Source organism: Phaethon lepturus, unplaced genomic scaffold (assembly GCF_000687285.1).
Source record: "Phaethon lepturus isolate BGI_N335 unplaced genomic scaffold, ASM68728v1 scaffold8223, whole genome shotgun sequence".
NCBI classification, from domain to species: domain Eukaryota; kingdom Metazoa; phylum Chordata; class Aves; order Phaethontiformes; family Phaethontidae; genus Phaethon; species Phaethon lepturus.
In genome coordinates this window covers 48,939-63,648 of record NW_010526936.1, presented here as the reverse complement: position 1 = coordinate 63,648, position 14,710 = coordinate 48,939, and the positions used below count along the sequence as shown (strand labels likewise).

The 14,710-nt window shown below is 38.7% G+C and overlaps 1 protein-coding gene across 1 annotated transcript in view; it reads left to right on the top strand.

Moving 5' to 3' along the window:
• Positions 1–1,146: 1,146 nt before the first annotated feature.
• The window catches only part of KIF16B (kinesin family member 16B), a gene marked incomplete at its 3' end in the record, with an annotated part of 46,630 nt that continues 33,066 nt past the window's right edge, over positions 1,147–14,710 (top strand). The window contains exons 1-4 of the mRNA XM_010283222.1: positions 1,147–1,209; positions 8,529–8,648; positions 9,229–9,280; positions 11,647–11,784. Of these exons, the coding sequence (XP_010281524.1) occupies positions 1,147–1,209; positions 8,529–8,648; positions 9,229–9,280; positions 11,647–11,784 (373 nt within the window). The remainder of the gene's footprint in view (positions 1,210–8,528; positions 8,649–9,228; positions 9,281–11,646; positions 11,785–14,710) is intronic.

The following is a 14,710-nucleotide window of genomic DNA, read 5'->3' as shown; positions in this document are numbered from 1 at the left end:
ATTTCTGGGGAAGAAAGTAAGGTGATTATACCTTTGTCAATTACCAGAAAAGTCATTATAAACTCTGTTCTCAAAATGAAATGGAAGAAAAATTGTCTGCTAAAATACTACCTAGTGGAACTAAACATATAAAGCTAAATGTAAATGTTAAATTCAGAACTGCTCCTCTGACCTATGTTCATGATGCTGAAGTAAATTGTGGAGGGACTGAAAACCTGTACTAATATTGCCTCCTGAATGGCTTATATTTGCTGGGCTAGTGCAGAGACTTTAATTTTAAGGAATGCCTTTCTTGTGAAGACTTCTTTAAAATGGTATGTTTATTTCTACCATAAGTCTTTCAAAAATTGGAACAATCATAACTACCTTCTTACCTGTGAATCTGTTGGGTTTTTTAATAAAAATAGTGATTTTCTATTTCATAATATTTATCATATTGTTTGTAGTCTGTGATAGTTTCTAGAGCTAGCTGGTCCTGGTCTGTCTGCTCAGTATGTGCTGGATCTGGTTCTGTCCGTCACTGATCCCTGCTAGAAACAGCTGTAGGAGTGGTTCTCATCTCTCTGAATGTTGGCAAAGCATTTGACCCTGGGACACATGGAAAACTATTTCCTTATTTAGGTGGTGTGGAGATAGAATCTAAAAAAACCAGAAGTGGTTATACAGAGGATGCGATGGAAGCAGTGGTACTGGGAGGGAAGTTGGTAGGTGGTTTTGTGTGGGTGTTTTTTCTGTGTTTTTTGGGGTTTTTTTTTGGGGGGGGGGTGGTGTTGGAGCTCATTTTTGGGCTTGATCATGTTTAACAATTTATTTAGATGTGTGAACTGGTGAAGTTTGCTGATATTAAAGCTGGAAGACCATAGTTTGTCTAGCAGAGCATCTCCCAGAGGATAGGATGACTCTAAGGATAAGAATAATAGAAGCGTGATTGATGGTAAATAGATAGCAGTGCAAAAGCATTGGGACTAATAAGAACTTAATACACCATGGAGGGGGATGGCGTGAGACTTCACTGTCATGAGATAGTATACCTGCCTGAAAGACACATGAAATCTTGGAAGGATCAGGTAGATGTTTTGTGCAGTGAGTGGAAAATAGGGGTGCTGTTGTATGTGGTGCTGGTGAAATTGCATATATGTTGGGAACATGGCGTGTAAGTCATCAAGGTCAAGGAAGACGGCCTTGGGAGAGAATGTGTTAAATGCCGAGGTATGGCAAGCCTGGTCATAAGAAAGGAGGTGCTTGGGGGTTTAGCCTCGTATAGCCACAGTAAGGAGAGTGACTATGACTGCTGTCAGTAAGTATATCAATGAACAAATGCTGGAGAAAGAAAATAATTATTTTAGCTAAATGTCAATAATGATGCAAAATACACCAGTATGAACTGACTATTAGTAAGTTCAGACCAAATATTTGAACACAATTTATATAATGGATGAGAGCCTGAGTGTAATCTATACAATGATTTATGATGGTATTTGGGAACTGCACTTGGTAACACAGGAGGTCACTTTCAGTTCTTTTCCCTCAGGTAGGAGAAGCATTGTCAGAATTTTAAACAGAGGTAAAATTCCTGAAATTTTGCTTAAATTGCAGAACTAATCAAGTAAGTTTTCTTGTGTTGTAGAGGGCTTACTGACAACTGTACTAAATTTTTAGTATGCTTGCCTCTTATAATATTGTGAGTGCAACTTTAATAGTTGGCTGTGTCTTCTTCGTAAACATAATAATTAGCATGCAATGCAGTGAAAATTCAGAGGAGTCGTCCATCTGTTTGTAGCACTTTTCTTTCAGAAGGATTAAGTCTAGAATTATTCAGATAATTTCTGTAAATAGAAACAGAAGTCTGTCTGCAGTGTATTTCTCTTAAATCCTGCTATTTTTAATCCATTAAGAACCTCTCCAAACGTTAGGACTGTACCACCCGAATAATGGGAATAAGCTTTGTGTGGAAAACAACCATTAGAAAGCTTGTATTTGGAAGGGAAAAGAAAGAATGTAGAGATGGAACTGGGCCATGGTCTACAGCTGTTTTGTCCAAGGGTGGTGATCCTGTTGCATAGTTGAAGACTGGCTTTTATCAGAGCTCTTAGCTCTTACTTTCGACTTAGTAACAGGTTGGTGCTTTGCAAGCATTTGCTTAAGCACCAAAGAACATGTAATATAAATGCTTCATGGCTTTTGCATCACTTGAGGCTTTAGCAATTACACGAGTCATGCAGAACTGCATCCAAGTTGAAGTCCAAGACCAGAGTTAGAGAGGCGTTTTCATGAAGGATGGTTATTGTTTACTAGCGCCATGTAGAATTTAATATAGTTGCAAACAACATTTTTAAAGGTTACATAAAAAGGGAGTTGCATGCTGGAGAATCGTCTGTCTTATCTGAGCAGGCAAAATATTCCCCTGTTTTAAAAAGAAAGAAGAGGGGAGAAACATGACGATAAACAGTATTTTTTCATTTGCATTAAAGCTTTCATATTTCACAAGAGTATTTGATTAATATAGATAAACACATAAATGTATAGAGGGTGATACAGGAATAGTAAAAGTATCACATATCCCAATGCCATATCTGGAAAACTGTAACTCTAAAGATAAATTAGACTTCTGTGGAACACACAGATGATGCATGCAATAATAAGATAATATTTTTTCATCTGAATTCCTGATCATTGGATAATTTAGTTATGGTGTCAAAGTAATATATTAATATGGAAAATTGCAGAATAATTTAGCTTGTGTACATCAAGTGTTTGATGGAAACTCTAGTAATTTATTCAGCTAAACTATTCCTGAGTTTTATTCTCTAAAACCTTACTGATCTATAATTTAGCTTGTTTGGCTTTATAATGTGAAGAGAACCTGCAGCTAAATGCAGAAAGGATTTACAAGTTAACAAAGTTTAAGTGAAAAATTATTTAAGCTGGTAAATTGGAGTTTAGTTTCTTTAGTCATCAGGATTGTGAATGGATCTACACAGGTTTTCACTGTCTAATGCAAATTAAAGATTGTGAATTATTTCTTTTAACAAGGCATGCAGTGCATGTTGTTGTTAAACTATAAAGCTATGAACGTAGGTAACACTGGTGGCATTGCTGTACTTTGTTTATGCCAAGAATCAGAAAGCGACATGTTATTAAACAGCATATGATCTGAATGAAAATGGTAGTGTGTATAGGATTGTTGGGCTACACCTTGTAGAAACTAAGAAGAAGAAAGGGCTAGGTACAGACAGACAATAAAAATACCTTCCCCCCCTCTCCCCCCCAAGAATTTTATCCTCTTTTTTTCTCAGAAATGTCAGGAATTATGGAAGATTTCACAAATTGAAAAACTGGGGAGATGGCCAGGAAAGGAGGCGTTTCTCCACAGTCAGAAGTGCTGTTTCCATGTTTGTGCCTTCTCCACACAGATCTCTTGGGAAGTAACTCACCAAAAGCAGAAAATGCTGCATAATGAATCATTATATAAGATAAATTTTTTTTCCTTACCACAAATTTGAGTTTAGAGTAAGCTTTTTCTTACTCCATCAGAAAACAGGATAAAAGCACTTCATTGTATCAAAAAAGCAGTAAACATGAATGAGAAGTGTTTTCTCATGTTGATTTATGCATAGTAGCTAAAGAACTCGTGTAAGAATTTTTTAAAGTAACAAATTAGCAGGAATCGAAAGAAACACAGAATTTGTATTGCTAACACTAATTTCTAAGGTATATTTACTTATAATACACATTAAGACACTAGGAAATCTGGTTTTAAATCAAACTTGAAACATCTTGTCCTTTGTGCCGTTGTTAAAGAAAAATTATAGTGGCTCAGATTAAACCCTTGGTGAAGTAGGTGAAGCAGGGTTTATTCAACAGTACCGTATTTTGGAATATAAAACAGGACAAGCAGATAGCAATCCTTCCCCAGAAAACTGGCCATGCTTTCTGTGTATGTAGTTCTTGAAGTTACGGTGGAACCTTCTTTCCTTTGCTCACCAATTCTCCAGTTAATTTCTTGCATCTGTGTGAACTATTGATGTCTGCGGTGTCCCGCAGTTTAACAAGGGGTTGCTTTTTGGTATTGAACTCCTGTTGAATAATTTTCTTGTCTACTCCCTCGTAAAAGAAACAGCAAGTGAGCACTGCTTGTTTGGGAATTCTCCCACTTGGGTTTTGTATGCATTCATCATGGTCCTGCCCTGCACTTAGGTCTCGTTTTCTCTTTTTTGAAAGGGTTAACTCTGGAAACACAAGCCGTGTAGCCCTCTTATGGCACACAAATACATGAACTGGGTTGGCCTGGTCTAGGCATATCTTTATTGTTGTAATTCAGTAGTACAAGCTTCAGCTTCCTGGATTTGTCCAAAACCTCTGCGATTTAAGTCACCTATCTTTTGGCATTCTGGGATGGAGAATAGATAAATTTCTGACTTCAGTGAGTCAAGACCTGGGTTTTTTACCCATCTTGATTATGGAGTTACCGGCTGAGGCTGCTTCATCCATATTTCTTGCTCTCTCTGTGTTGCCTTTTTAATGCCATTAATCATCTGGGTTTGGAAATCAACCTTTTCAGGTGCCTTTGAATTCAGTATGGATTGTTTTTTTTTCTGTAGGTATAAAACATTTGTTTCTAGTGATTTGAAGGGAATGCAAAATGTACCGAATACGTAACTGGAGGAAAACCAATTAAGAATTAAGAACTTCCCTTGTGTACAGTTTACATTTATGTATTTTATAGAGAGTTTGATGTTAGTGCCGGGCCACTGAGTATCTTCAGACATTTTTGTGAACTCAGGATATAATAGCATATTTTCAATGAAATGAAATGCACCCAAAGTACCTGTTAGCATAAGAATGTGCTCTAGTATAGTCTGGTTAAATATTAATGCAAAGACTTTTGCCATTGCATGTTTTTACCCATAATTTTTTTTAATTTGGTATTAGGCATTTTTGCATAATTTAAATATAGACATCTGGACAATTTACTTAGCCAGCATAATGTTACGTTTTACTAAAAGTGTCTGCACCGTGTATTCTTAGGACTATGTGCCAGCAGCTAACTGTTCAATATTTAAATAAGAGTTGAGTTTTTGCATTGGAAAGAGTAACAAAATTTAAACTCCTCCAAGAGGTTCTGCTCATTAAAAGGGCACTGTACTAATTACGTGTACTCTTTAATATGTGCTGGCCCAGTAGCAGCATATATTTCACTCTACTGGTAGATTGGTTGAGGAATGATAGAAATGTCTTTTGGGCTTTTTTTTTTTTTTAAATTTAATTCAATACGCTGTTGGTTAAGAAAGTAAACTTGTGTGATTCCATCTTTGTGTGTGTATTTAGAGAAATACATTTAAAGAAATGCTGTGTATCTTAGAGGTGTTCTTTATCACAGGCAGTTGTATATGATGAAGATTAACTCTATGGCTCAAATTAAGTATTTGACACGAAGATTTTCTTCCTAAACTACCAGAACATATTTTAGCTGTGAGCTTGGAGATGCTTCCATATCGATTAATACAGCAAACTTAAGATATCAGTGCAGAAGGGATGAGATTTCACAATGGCTCTTATATCTCTCAGGGAAGTGTTAATGAATTTACTATATCAGGATATTTCTGACTGATTCAGAGCTGAATTCAGAGACCATCATTTAAATACAGAGTATAACCTCCTTATTTTGACTTTGACTTTGTTTTCTTATGTACGGACTCAGAATTATTTTCTGAGTTTTTATGCTTCAGATAAGCCCATTTGATCTAGCGGCTCCCGAAGAAGAAAACCTTTTTTTTTTTTTTAATCTCCTCACACAGTAGCCATTTATATTAACTAGAGTGCTCCTTTGTGGATAATACTTGGCTTGCTTTATTTTCCACAGTTTATGAACGCATCTTACTGAGGGAGTATGTGTACACTTCTCTGTTCAAGGATAATTCAGGCTAAGATGCATGCAGTGCAGTACATCCAGCTTTCGTGAACTGTACCTTGAGGTTTTCATAAATTTTCTGAATTAGTGTCTTTTTTAATAGGGACAATGACCTTTCCTGCTCTTGTCATTTGACTTATGGATTCACTGCTTTTTAAAATTATGTTGCACAAATGAAAGTGAATCAAATTATGGATTCAACCTAATAATTTCTCTGCCTTATAGCTTGCAGACCTTCAATTTATTTCAAAAGAGGTTTGTCCTCCTGTAGAAACATCCTTCCTATGCCATTGAGGCTGAGAGAGAGGCAATTTGGCTACTTCTTTCTGGCCTTTTTCTTCTCTTTCTCTCACTGTGGGAGAACACAGTAAGAAAGATGTAGTGCTGATGGGGTTTCTGTGATTTCCGTTTGGGGAAAAAAGGGCACAATTTGGTGTTTGGAGGCTTTCTTGCAGAAGTTTTTGAATCTGGCATTAAGTTTTAAGCCAAATGGTTGAAGTTTAGCAGTTACTCCAGATACCTGAATAAGATTCAGGATTTTTAGTGAATTGTGTCTGAAGAGCAAAGCTAATTTACAACAAGTATTAAAGGAAGAAAAAAAAAAAAAAAAGATTTGTAGTTGGTCTCCGCTGCTTTGTTATAATGCTTTCATCAACAGGATGCATTCTGTGTGTGAATAGTACTACTTTTGAAAAACAAGGGTTTAGAAACTCAATTAATTTATGTTCTTCAATTTTAGATCTGAATAAATAAGCAACACATCTATTTTAAATCACAATTATACATGCTTTATTTCTGAATATAGTAAAAATGTGATAAATATGAAAAGACTGGAAAATGAAGAATTGTTTTCTTCTTCTTTCTTAATTTTTTGTGAGGTATTTTTCCCACCCACTGATAATTTCTTTGTCTCCTGCAATGTCTGTTTTTTCCTCAGTCGCGATGTTGGCAAATGCTTTGTTATGCTGGGGAAAAAAGTTCAGCTCTTCATATTTTATCGGTTCCATTGGGCTAAAGGTGCCGGCAGTTGTGTCAGTGGCCCTCAGTCCTTAGTGTTTTAAGTCTTCAACCTCGTCATATGGAAACATTATAAATTATATTTAACAGTAGCTGCTACTCAATAAATATTTAATGTGATAGGTGTTTTTGACTGAAATTACTTTTTCACTCAAACAATGATTTAAGCTGTGTTTTTTTATTTTATGAGGTGACACTTTTATAATATCGAGGAATAGCTGGGTGCAGTTCTAATGTCAGAGAGCTGCAGGGCAACATGAATCACAGCTGCTTTCTTTCCTTCTTTCTGAACAGTGGATAACTTTCTAATTCATCCATGACCAGAGCAGGATTTCCTGGTTTAGTTTTGGGGTATCTTGGTATGTTGTGTCATCATCTTGTCTTGCTCAGGTGTATCCTTACTTAGAATTTTTTAAACAGTATGAATATTGACGAAGTTTTGTGCTGTGCAGGGAAATGAGATATTGTAGCTGTTTTCTTCTTTCAGATTTGTCAGGTTGCTGTACGTGGGGAAAATACATACAATGTTCTAGTTGTTTTTTCTTAGAAATAGTGTATTGTCTTGGTTGCTTCTAGAGAAGGCACACTGGTGACTTGGAAAAGGAATAGTCATGCTGCTGTCAGAGAACTTATTTTCTAGCACCAGGAGAAAAGTGTGCACTTACAGTACACAGAATACACTTGCTGATGCTGCCTCTCCTTCCTGGGTTGTCAGTCTTCCTTGGCTTGCAAGGGCTTAGCTGTTTTAGGTAGAAAAATGCATTCATTTTGAAAGGTGATGTCTGTACACATTCACAGTTTCTGTTGCTGTTATCTTTCAGGACTAGAAGCCAATAGGATTTTGTTTCAAACTTGAAGAATAAACTTTCTACATACTAAAACTTATTTCAAAGCTATAATTAGTTTCTTTCTTACTGCATAGACTGTCTGATCAGTACTAAGTCACATGATATTTTATCCAAGCTTTGAAGTCTCATACTTGTAGTCCTGCTGAGTGATGCTTCATCTTACAGGTGGCTGTACAATGTTTCCCAAAAGAGTTTTGACAAACTGAAATTATGTGCTGCAAATATTTCTTACATTTATTTAGTATTGTCAATGCTTACCTTACACTGGATGATGTTTTAACTGCTTAGGCTTGCTGAGTTTTCAAGTGCCTGGGGGTTTTATTGTGCAAGGTTCAGTTATTTGAAGGATTGCCAAAGAGTTTTCAGTTTTCTATTTCTTAGCCGTACAGAATTCTGAGGAGTTTTAAATTCTTACAATTTAAATTTTTTAAATTATGCAAGGTGGTATGTAGTTTGCTTTTAGACAACACGGCTTTGTTATGCTCTTGATTGATCTTCCTTATCTGGTATAATTCAGCTGTTTGTCCGGTTTTGTTCAAATAACACCTTCACAGATTTCCTCAACAGTAAGCTTGGAAGGCTTAATGGAAATGTAAAAGTCACATTTAAAATATGTGGGTTTTGTTTTTAAAAAACTATGGATAATTTTTTTTTTACTATTACAGGGAATACGTTACATTAAACGTAATGGCAAGAGAAGAAAGAGCAGGATTTCTTGCATATCCTAATAAATAGACTTTTGCCCTTTACAGGAACAAACCTTGGCTCTGAGGAAAGAAGGGATAGGTGTTGTGTTAGATTCTGAACTGCCTCATCTCATTGGTATCGATGATGATCTTCTCAGCACTGGTATCATCTTGTACCACTTGAAGGTAAATACACATCTGTGTTTCCATAGCCTTTATACGCCTTGTGATTTTTTTTTTTCTTCAGTAGACAAATCGTAGTATTAATTTGCTATCTAAACATAGTGCTCATTACATGTCTCCACTGTAGTGAGAAAAGCTCATTACATTTCTCTGCTAGAGTAAGAAAAGCTCTTAAGAGGTTGCAACTGATTCAATTAAAATATTGTTAAGTTACTGCTTAGGTTTATCCTGAAGGTCAACTGGTTAACCAGAGATAGGTGTTTAATATTGCTACCTGTGTATATCGGTTTGTCATTCATCTCATTGTAAAGCTTGACTTAAAATCCAAATCTAGATTAATTGCCTCAAAACTAAAAAGGTGGTTCTACACAGGACAGTTGAAACTTGAATTTGCTAATAATATTGTATAATAATGACTGTGGTGGCATTCTAAAAATGCTACCTGATTTTTTTTTTTTCCCATGTATGTTTAAACATATATTTTGTTCAGGTTACTCTCAGAAAGTGGAAGGATAAATTATATCTTTGTGGGGGAGGAAGGGAGATTTCAGTTGAAAATAATGTGTGTTTCTCTTTTAATTAGGAGGGCCAAACACATGTTGGAAGAGAAGATGCTATGACAGAACAGGATATTGGTATGGAATTTGGCATTTCTTCTGTGTTCTTTCTTCAGCTGTTTTTCCTTCTTCTAACATCTGAACATGTGAACAAAGCTCCATATTTTTTTCCCTTTTTCAGTTAGTTGTCTGTATGTTCTTGCATATTCACATTTTTAGAAAATTTGGAAGCTCCGTTATGTGGGAATTGCTTCGAGGAGCATGACTTGAAGAATAGTTTGTGGACTTAAAATTTATTCATACACTTGTTACTAATTTATTGCTTGCTGTTTTTGAAATAGCATTGTGTAAAAATACCACCCTTTTTTCATATAGCACCTGTCACAATTACTGCACAATCATTCTCTTAAGCTTTGTATAGTGATAATATTGTTATACCTAAAGTAGTCTTGGTAATTTAGATTTGAGTTGAAGAAAATTCTGGAAGTTGGTAAAAAGTAGATAGGCTTCTACTGATTTGCTTATTCACTTTTTTTACAAAGCAACTAACTGCCAGACCTAGGCTGCCCAGTCACATACGTTGCTTGAAGGCAGTTTCGTTAATAAACTGCATCCTTTAATTCTCAGCTGAGAGACTGAGAGTCAAATAATTTAGTTTGGTATATTTTTGTGGCTCAAAAGATGCCTGGATTAAAATTCGTATATAAATTTCATGAAACTAGTGAACTTGATCTGTGGTATTAAACAACACAGGTAGAGATAATCATCTATTAGTTGAAGAAGAGACAGAAAGAAGCTGAGGTGGGTTCACCTTGGCTGGATGCCACATGCCCACCAAAGTTGCTCTATGGCTCCCCTTCCTGAGTTGAACAGGGGAGAGAAAATCTAATGAAAGGCTGGTTGGTTGTGATAAGGAGAGGGATATCAATCCCCAATTACCATCATGGGCAAAACAGACTTGACTTGGGGAAATTAGTTTAGTTTATTACCAATCAAATCAGAGTAGGATAATGAGAAATAAAAACTAAAACTTAAAACACCTTCCCTGCACCCCTCTTTTTTTCCCAGGCTCAACTTCACTCCTGATTTCTCTACCCCCTACCCCCGAGCGGTGCAGCGGGATGGGGAATGGGGGTTGTGGTCAGTTCATCACAGTCTCTGCTGCCTCTTCCCCCTCAGGGGGAGGGCTCCTCACACTCTTCCCCTGCTCCAGCCTGGGTTCTGTCCCATGGGAGACAGTCCTTCACGAACCACTCCAATGTGAGTTGTTCCCACGGGCTGCAGTTCTTCAAGAACTGCTCCAGCCTGGGTCCCTCCCACGGGTGCCATCCTTCAGGAACAGACAGCTCCAGCCTGGGTCCCGCGGGGTCACAAGTCCTGCCAGCAACCCTGCTCCAGCCTGGGCTCCTCTCCCCACGGGGCCACAGGTCCTGCCAGGAGCCGGCTCCAGCATGGGCTTCCCACAGGGTCACAGCCTCCTTCGGGCATACCCCTGCTCCAGCACTGGGTCCTCCCTGGGCTGCAGGTGGAGATCTGCTCCCCCGTGGAGCTCCATGGCTGCAGGGACACAGCCGGCCTCACCGTGGGCTTCCCCAGGGGCTGCCGGGGACCTTCTGCTCCGGCGCCTGGAGCCCTCCTGCCCCTCCTGCTGCTCTGAGCTGGGGGTCTGCAGGGCTGTTCCTCTCACATATTCTTCCTCCTTTCCCCGGTAGTTGCACAGTTGTTTTTCCGATTCAACCTCCCCGCCGCCACCTTATCTCAGTTATCCCAGAGGTCCTACCACCACCGCTGATGGGCTCGGCCTTGACCGGTGGCAGGTCCGTCTTGCAGCCAGCTGGCACTGGCTCTGTTGGATACAGGGGAAGCTTCTAGCAGCTTCCTACAGAATCTACCCCTGCAACCCCCACTGCTACCAAAACCATGCCACGCAAATGCAATACGGTAGCATAAGGTAGTGATAAAGGGCCTGAATATAATAGAACATAAGAACTTTATTTCAGTCATCCTTGTTAGTCTATAATCAAAGATTATATTCTGTTTTTACAGATTTAAGCATGGTTGCTTTAAAGTCAGAAAGCTTTCATTATTTCCCAGAAATTAATAAAAAAAACCATTGTCTCTACAAATATGTAAATTTTACTTTCTTGTTTGCTATCAGAAGGGAAGAAGCATTTGGTAATCTGGTGCTAAAACATAGGAGGAAAGAACATTACACCAAAAAGCTTTAAGCAACCTGATGCTCTTCTCTTTCCACTATAATAAACGGCATTGACATTTAAGGCATGCAGGCTGTGATGAAGGAAGGAAAATAACATTGTTTGGAATAAAGAGAAAAGATACTCTCAAATATGTAGTACAGTATGTCCTCAATAAATTCTTATCAGCATGCTAATCTTACTAGTTGTTAAGAAACTAATTATGTTATTTTATTTCTTTGTATTTAGTTCTTCATGGCCTTGATTTGGAAAGTGAACATTGCATCTTTGAAAATCTCAGTGGTACTGTGAATCTAATACCACTGAATGGAGCGCAGTGTTCTGTGAATGGTATCCAGATTACAGAGGCCACACACTTAAACCAAGGTATTATCTAGTGTAATGTCATTTTTGATACAGCATCTTTGTTTCTTTCTGGCAACAGCACTGAAAAAATCTGTGTATATATAAAGGGGTTATTGTTTAATTAATTTTAATTCCATGTTTTCTCAAGTACAGCCCAAAACCATCAGGAGAACCATGAGGTATTGTCAAAGAATTGCCACATGGTGAAAAGAGAATTCTTTACTAATTTAAGCCACTTGATAATCTTGAGTATGAATTGATAGTTACCCTCAGATTTCGTTCAACGTTATACATGAAGTGAACTCAATGCCAGATTGCTTAGGTTGCTGTAATACTTAGCAAAAAAATATTGGTCTCTATAGGACTAAAATAATGTCAGAGACACCCCCGCACCCCTCCCTGAGCTTCAGGCTGGTCCTGCTTAAGGCTGTGTTGCCAAATCCTCTTGTATAGCAAGAGGTTCAGCTGGAGTATCTGTTCACTGCAGCTGTAGGGAGATGTCAAAAAGGGGAAGGCTAACCCTTATGGAGGAAGTTTAGAGAATTATAACTTCAACATGAAAGCTTTAAAATCTGGAAATGAAAATGCAGCCGGGACAGCTGGGAACAAAGGTGCATTGTGTTGGCCTGGAAAGGACTGGCTAGCAAGTAAGATGGTGAGTGCTGCATCAGAGGTTCGGGATGTTTTATCTTCCAGGAGCACCCAGAATATCTTCCCGTTTAACAGTGAGGCTGTGATGCAGCTCAGCTGCTGAAAAACAATGTCACTTTACATTCCTGGAAAGAAGCTTTCAGAGGAAGCTTATTCTAACAAAGGAAGTATGCAGTGTTGAACAAGGGAAGTCTTGCATCTTTTCTGAACTCAGACAAGTTCTTCAAAAGTCTGCTTTCAGAAGGGAAGGGGTTTTGGTGTGGAGGGGGGATGTTGATTTTGTGAAGTGTCTGTTTCTTCATGCAAAATGATACATGTATGCATTTGGTTCACTTACTCACTGGGGCGGGGGGGAAAGAAAGCCCAGCTCTCTTTGTCTTATATTGTGGTAAATCCCATTGATAAATTGTTAGCAATAGAAACATTGACAATGATGGCAAATAACACTGTAAACAATAAGAATTGCAGTTGCAATGACTCAACGAGGACGAGAGGAAATGGCCTCAAGTTGCGCCAGGGGAGGTTTAGATTGGATATTAGGAAAAATTTCTTCACCGAGAGAGCGGTCAAGCATTGGAACAGGCTGCCCAGGGAGGTGGTGGAGTTGCCATCTCTGGAAGTGTTCAAGAAACATATGGATATGGTGTTTCGGCACATGGTTTGGGGGGCATGGTGGTGCTGGGTTAACGGTTGGACTTGATGATCTTGAAGGCCCTTTCCAACCTTAGTGATTCTGTGATCTTTATCCTATTGCATTTCAAAGGTAGTAAAGTTTTGTTGTGCCTTAGAAGAAAGTAGCAATTTGGATGCTATTTCCCTCTTCCAGGTGTATGTAACAACTTGATTTTTGTACTGTGAACAATGGAAACATGACTTTTTTTTTCTCCTGAATTTCTGTCTGTCTAAAGAAATTTGCAACTCAAAAGTGGAAAGGGTTGCTTTGAGTTACTAAATTTGGGGGGGGGGCGGGAAGAAGCCGCATAAGCTGACCTGTAGGCTGTGTAACCAGACTGAGTGTGACAGAAAGATGGCCACTGTGACATCAGGTGGGTAAAGCTAATGAAATAACTAGTTTAATGACTCGTGCACAATCTGTGTATTCTAGCTGTGTTAGCATTTAGTCTCACAGCATGAAGCGCCAGCCTTCTTAAATAGCTGCTTTAGGTAACGCTGATTAACTGCTGATATATTTAAATGTTTCCGTTCATCACTAATAACTGTTCATTTTAAAATGTGTTAAGTTTTTAGACTGTCGTGGAGTTTAAAAACACGAACCAAAAAGGCATATTAATTAATTACCACTTCCTTCTACAGATTACTTCCAGCATTTGTGAATTCTGACTAATGTGGCCTTTTTGTGCAAATCTAACTTACTACAGTATTTTTTTTTATTCTTGAGAACATAGGGTAGGGTTTCTAGAGGTAATGGAATTAATATTCACAATTAGAATTTGTCCTTTACCTTAAACTCACAAACAATTGTAGTGAATGGAGTTACATCTAGTTGACAGCCAGTCACAAGTGGTGTTCCCCAGGGCTCATATTTGGGCCAGTTCTGTTTAATATCTTTATCAATGATCTGGACAAGGAGATGGAGTGCACCATCAGTAAGTTTGCAGGTGAAACAAAGTTGGGCAGGAGTGTTGATCTGTTGCTCGAGGGCGGGAAGGCTCTGCAGAGGGATCTGTACAAGCTGGATCGATGGGCTGAGGCCCATTGTATGAGGTTTAACAAGGCCAAGTGCAGGGTCCTGCACTTGGGTAACAACAACCCCATGCAACGCTACAGGCTTGGGGAGGAGTGGCTGGAGAGCTGCCCGGCAGAAAAGGACCTGGGGGTGCTGGTTGACAGCTGGCTGGAGATGAGCCGGCAGTGTGTCCAAGTGGCCAAGGTAGCCAACAGCATCCTGGCCTGTATCAGAAATAGTGTGGCCAGCAGGAGTGAAGTGATTGTGCCCCTGTACTTGGCCCTGATGAAGCTGCACCTTGAATCCTGTGTTCAGTTTTGGGCCCCTCACTACAAGAAAGACACTGAAGTGCTGGAGTGCATCTAAAAAAGGGCAACAAAGCTGGTGAAGGTGTTGAAGGCATGCAAGGGGTGAAGCTGGGGGTATTGTTTAGTCTCTGTGAGCAGGTAACAAGGTGCAACCTTGAGGGAAGGAACAAGATAATCAGAAAAGAAACACAGCTACTCAACCTTGAGTGAACTTTCCTAATTAACATCTGATTATCATATAACATGCATAATAGAAACCTGCCCCTGGGCGGGGGAAGCCCCCTCCTCACAAAAGCCCATT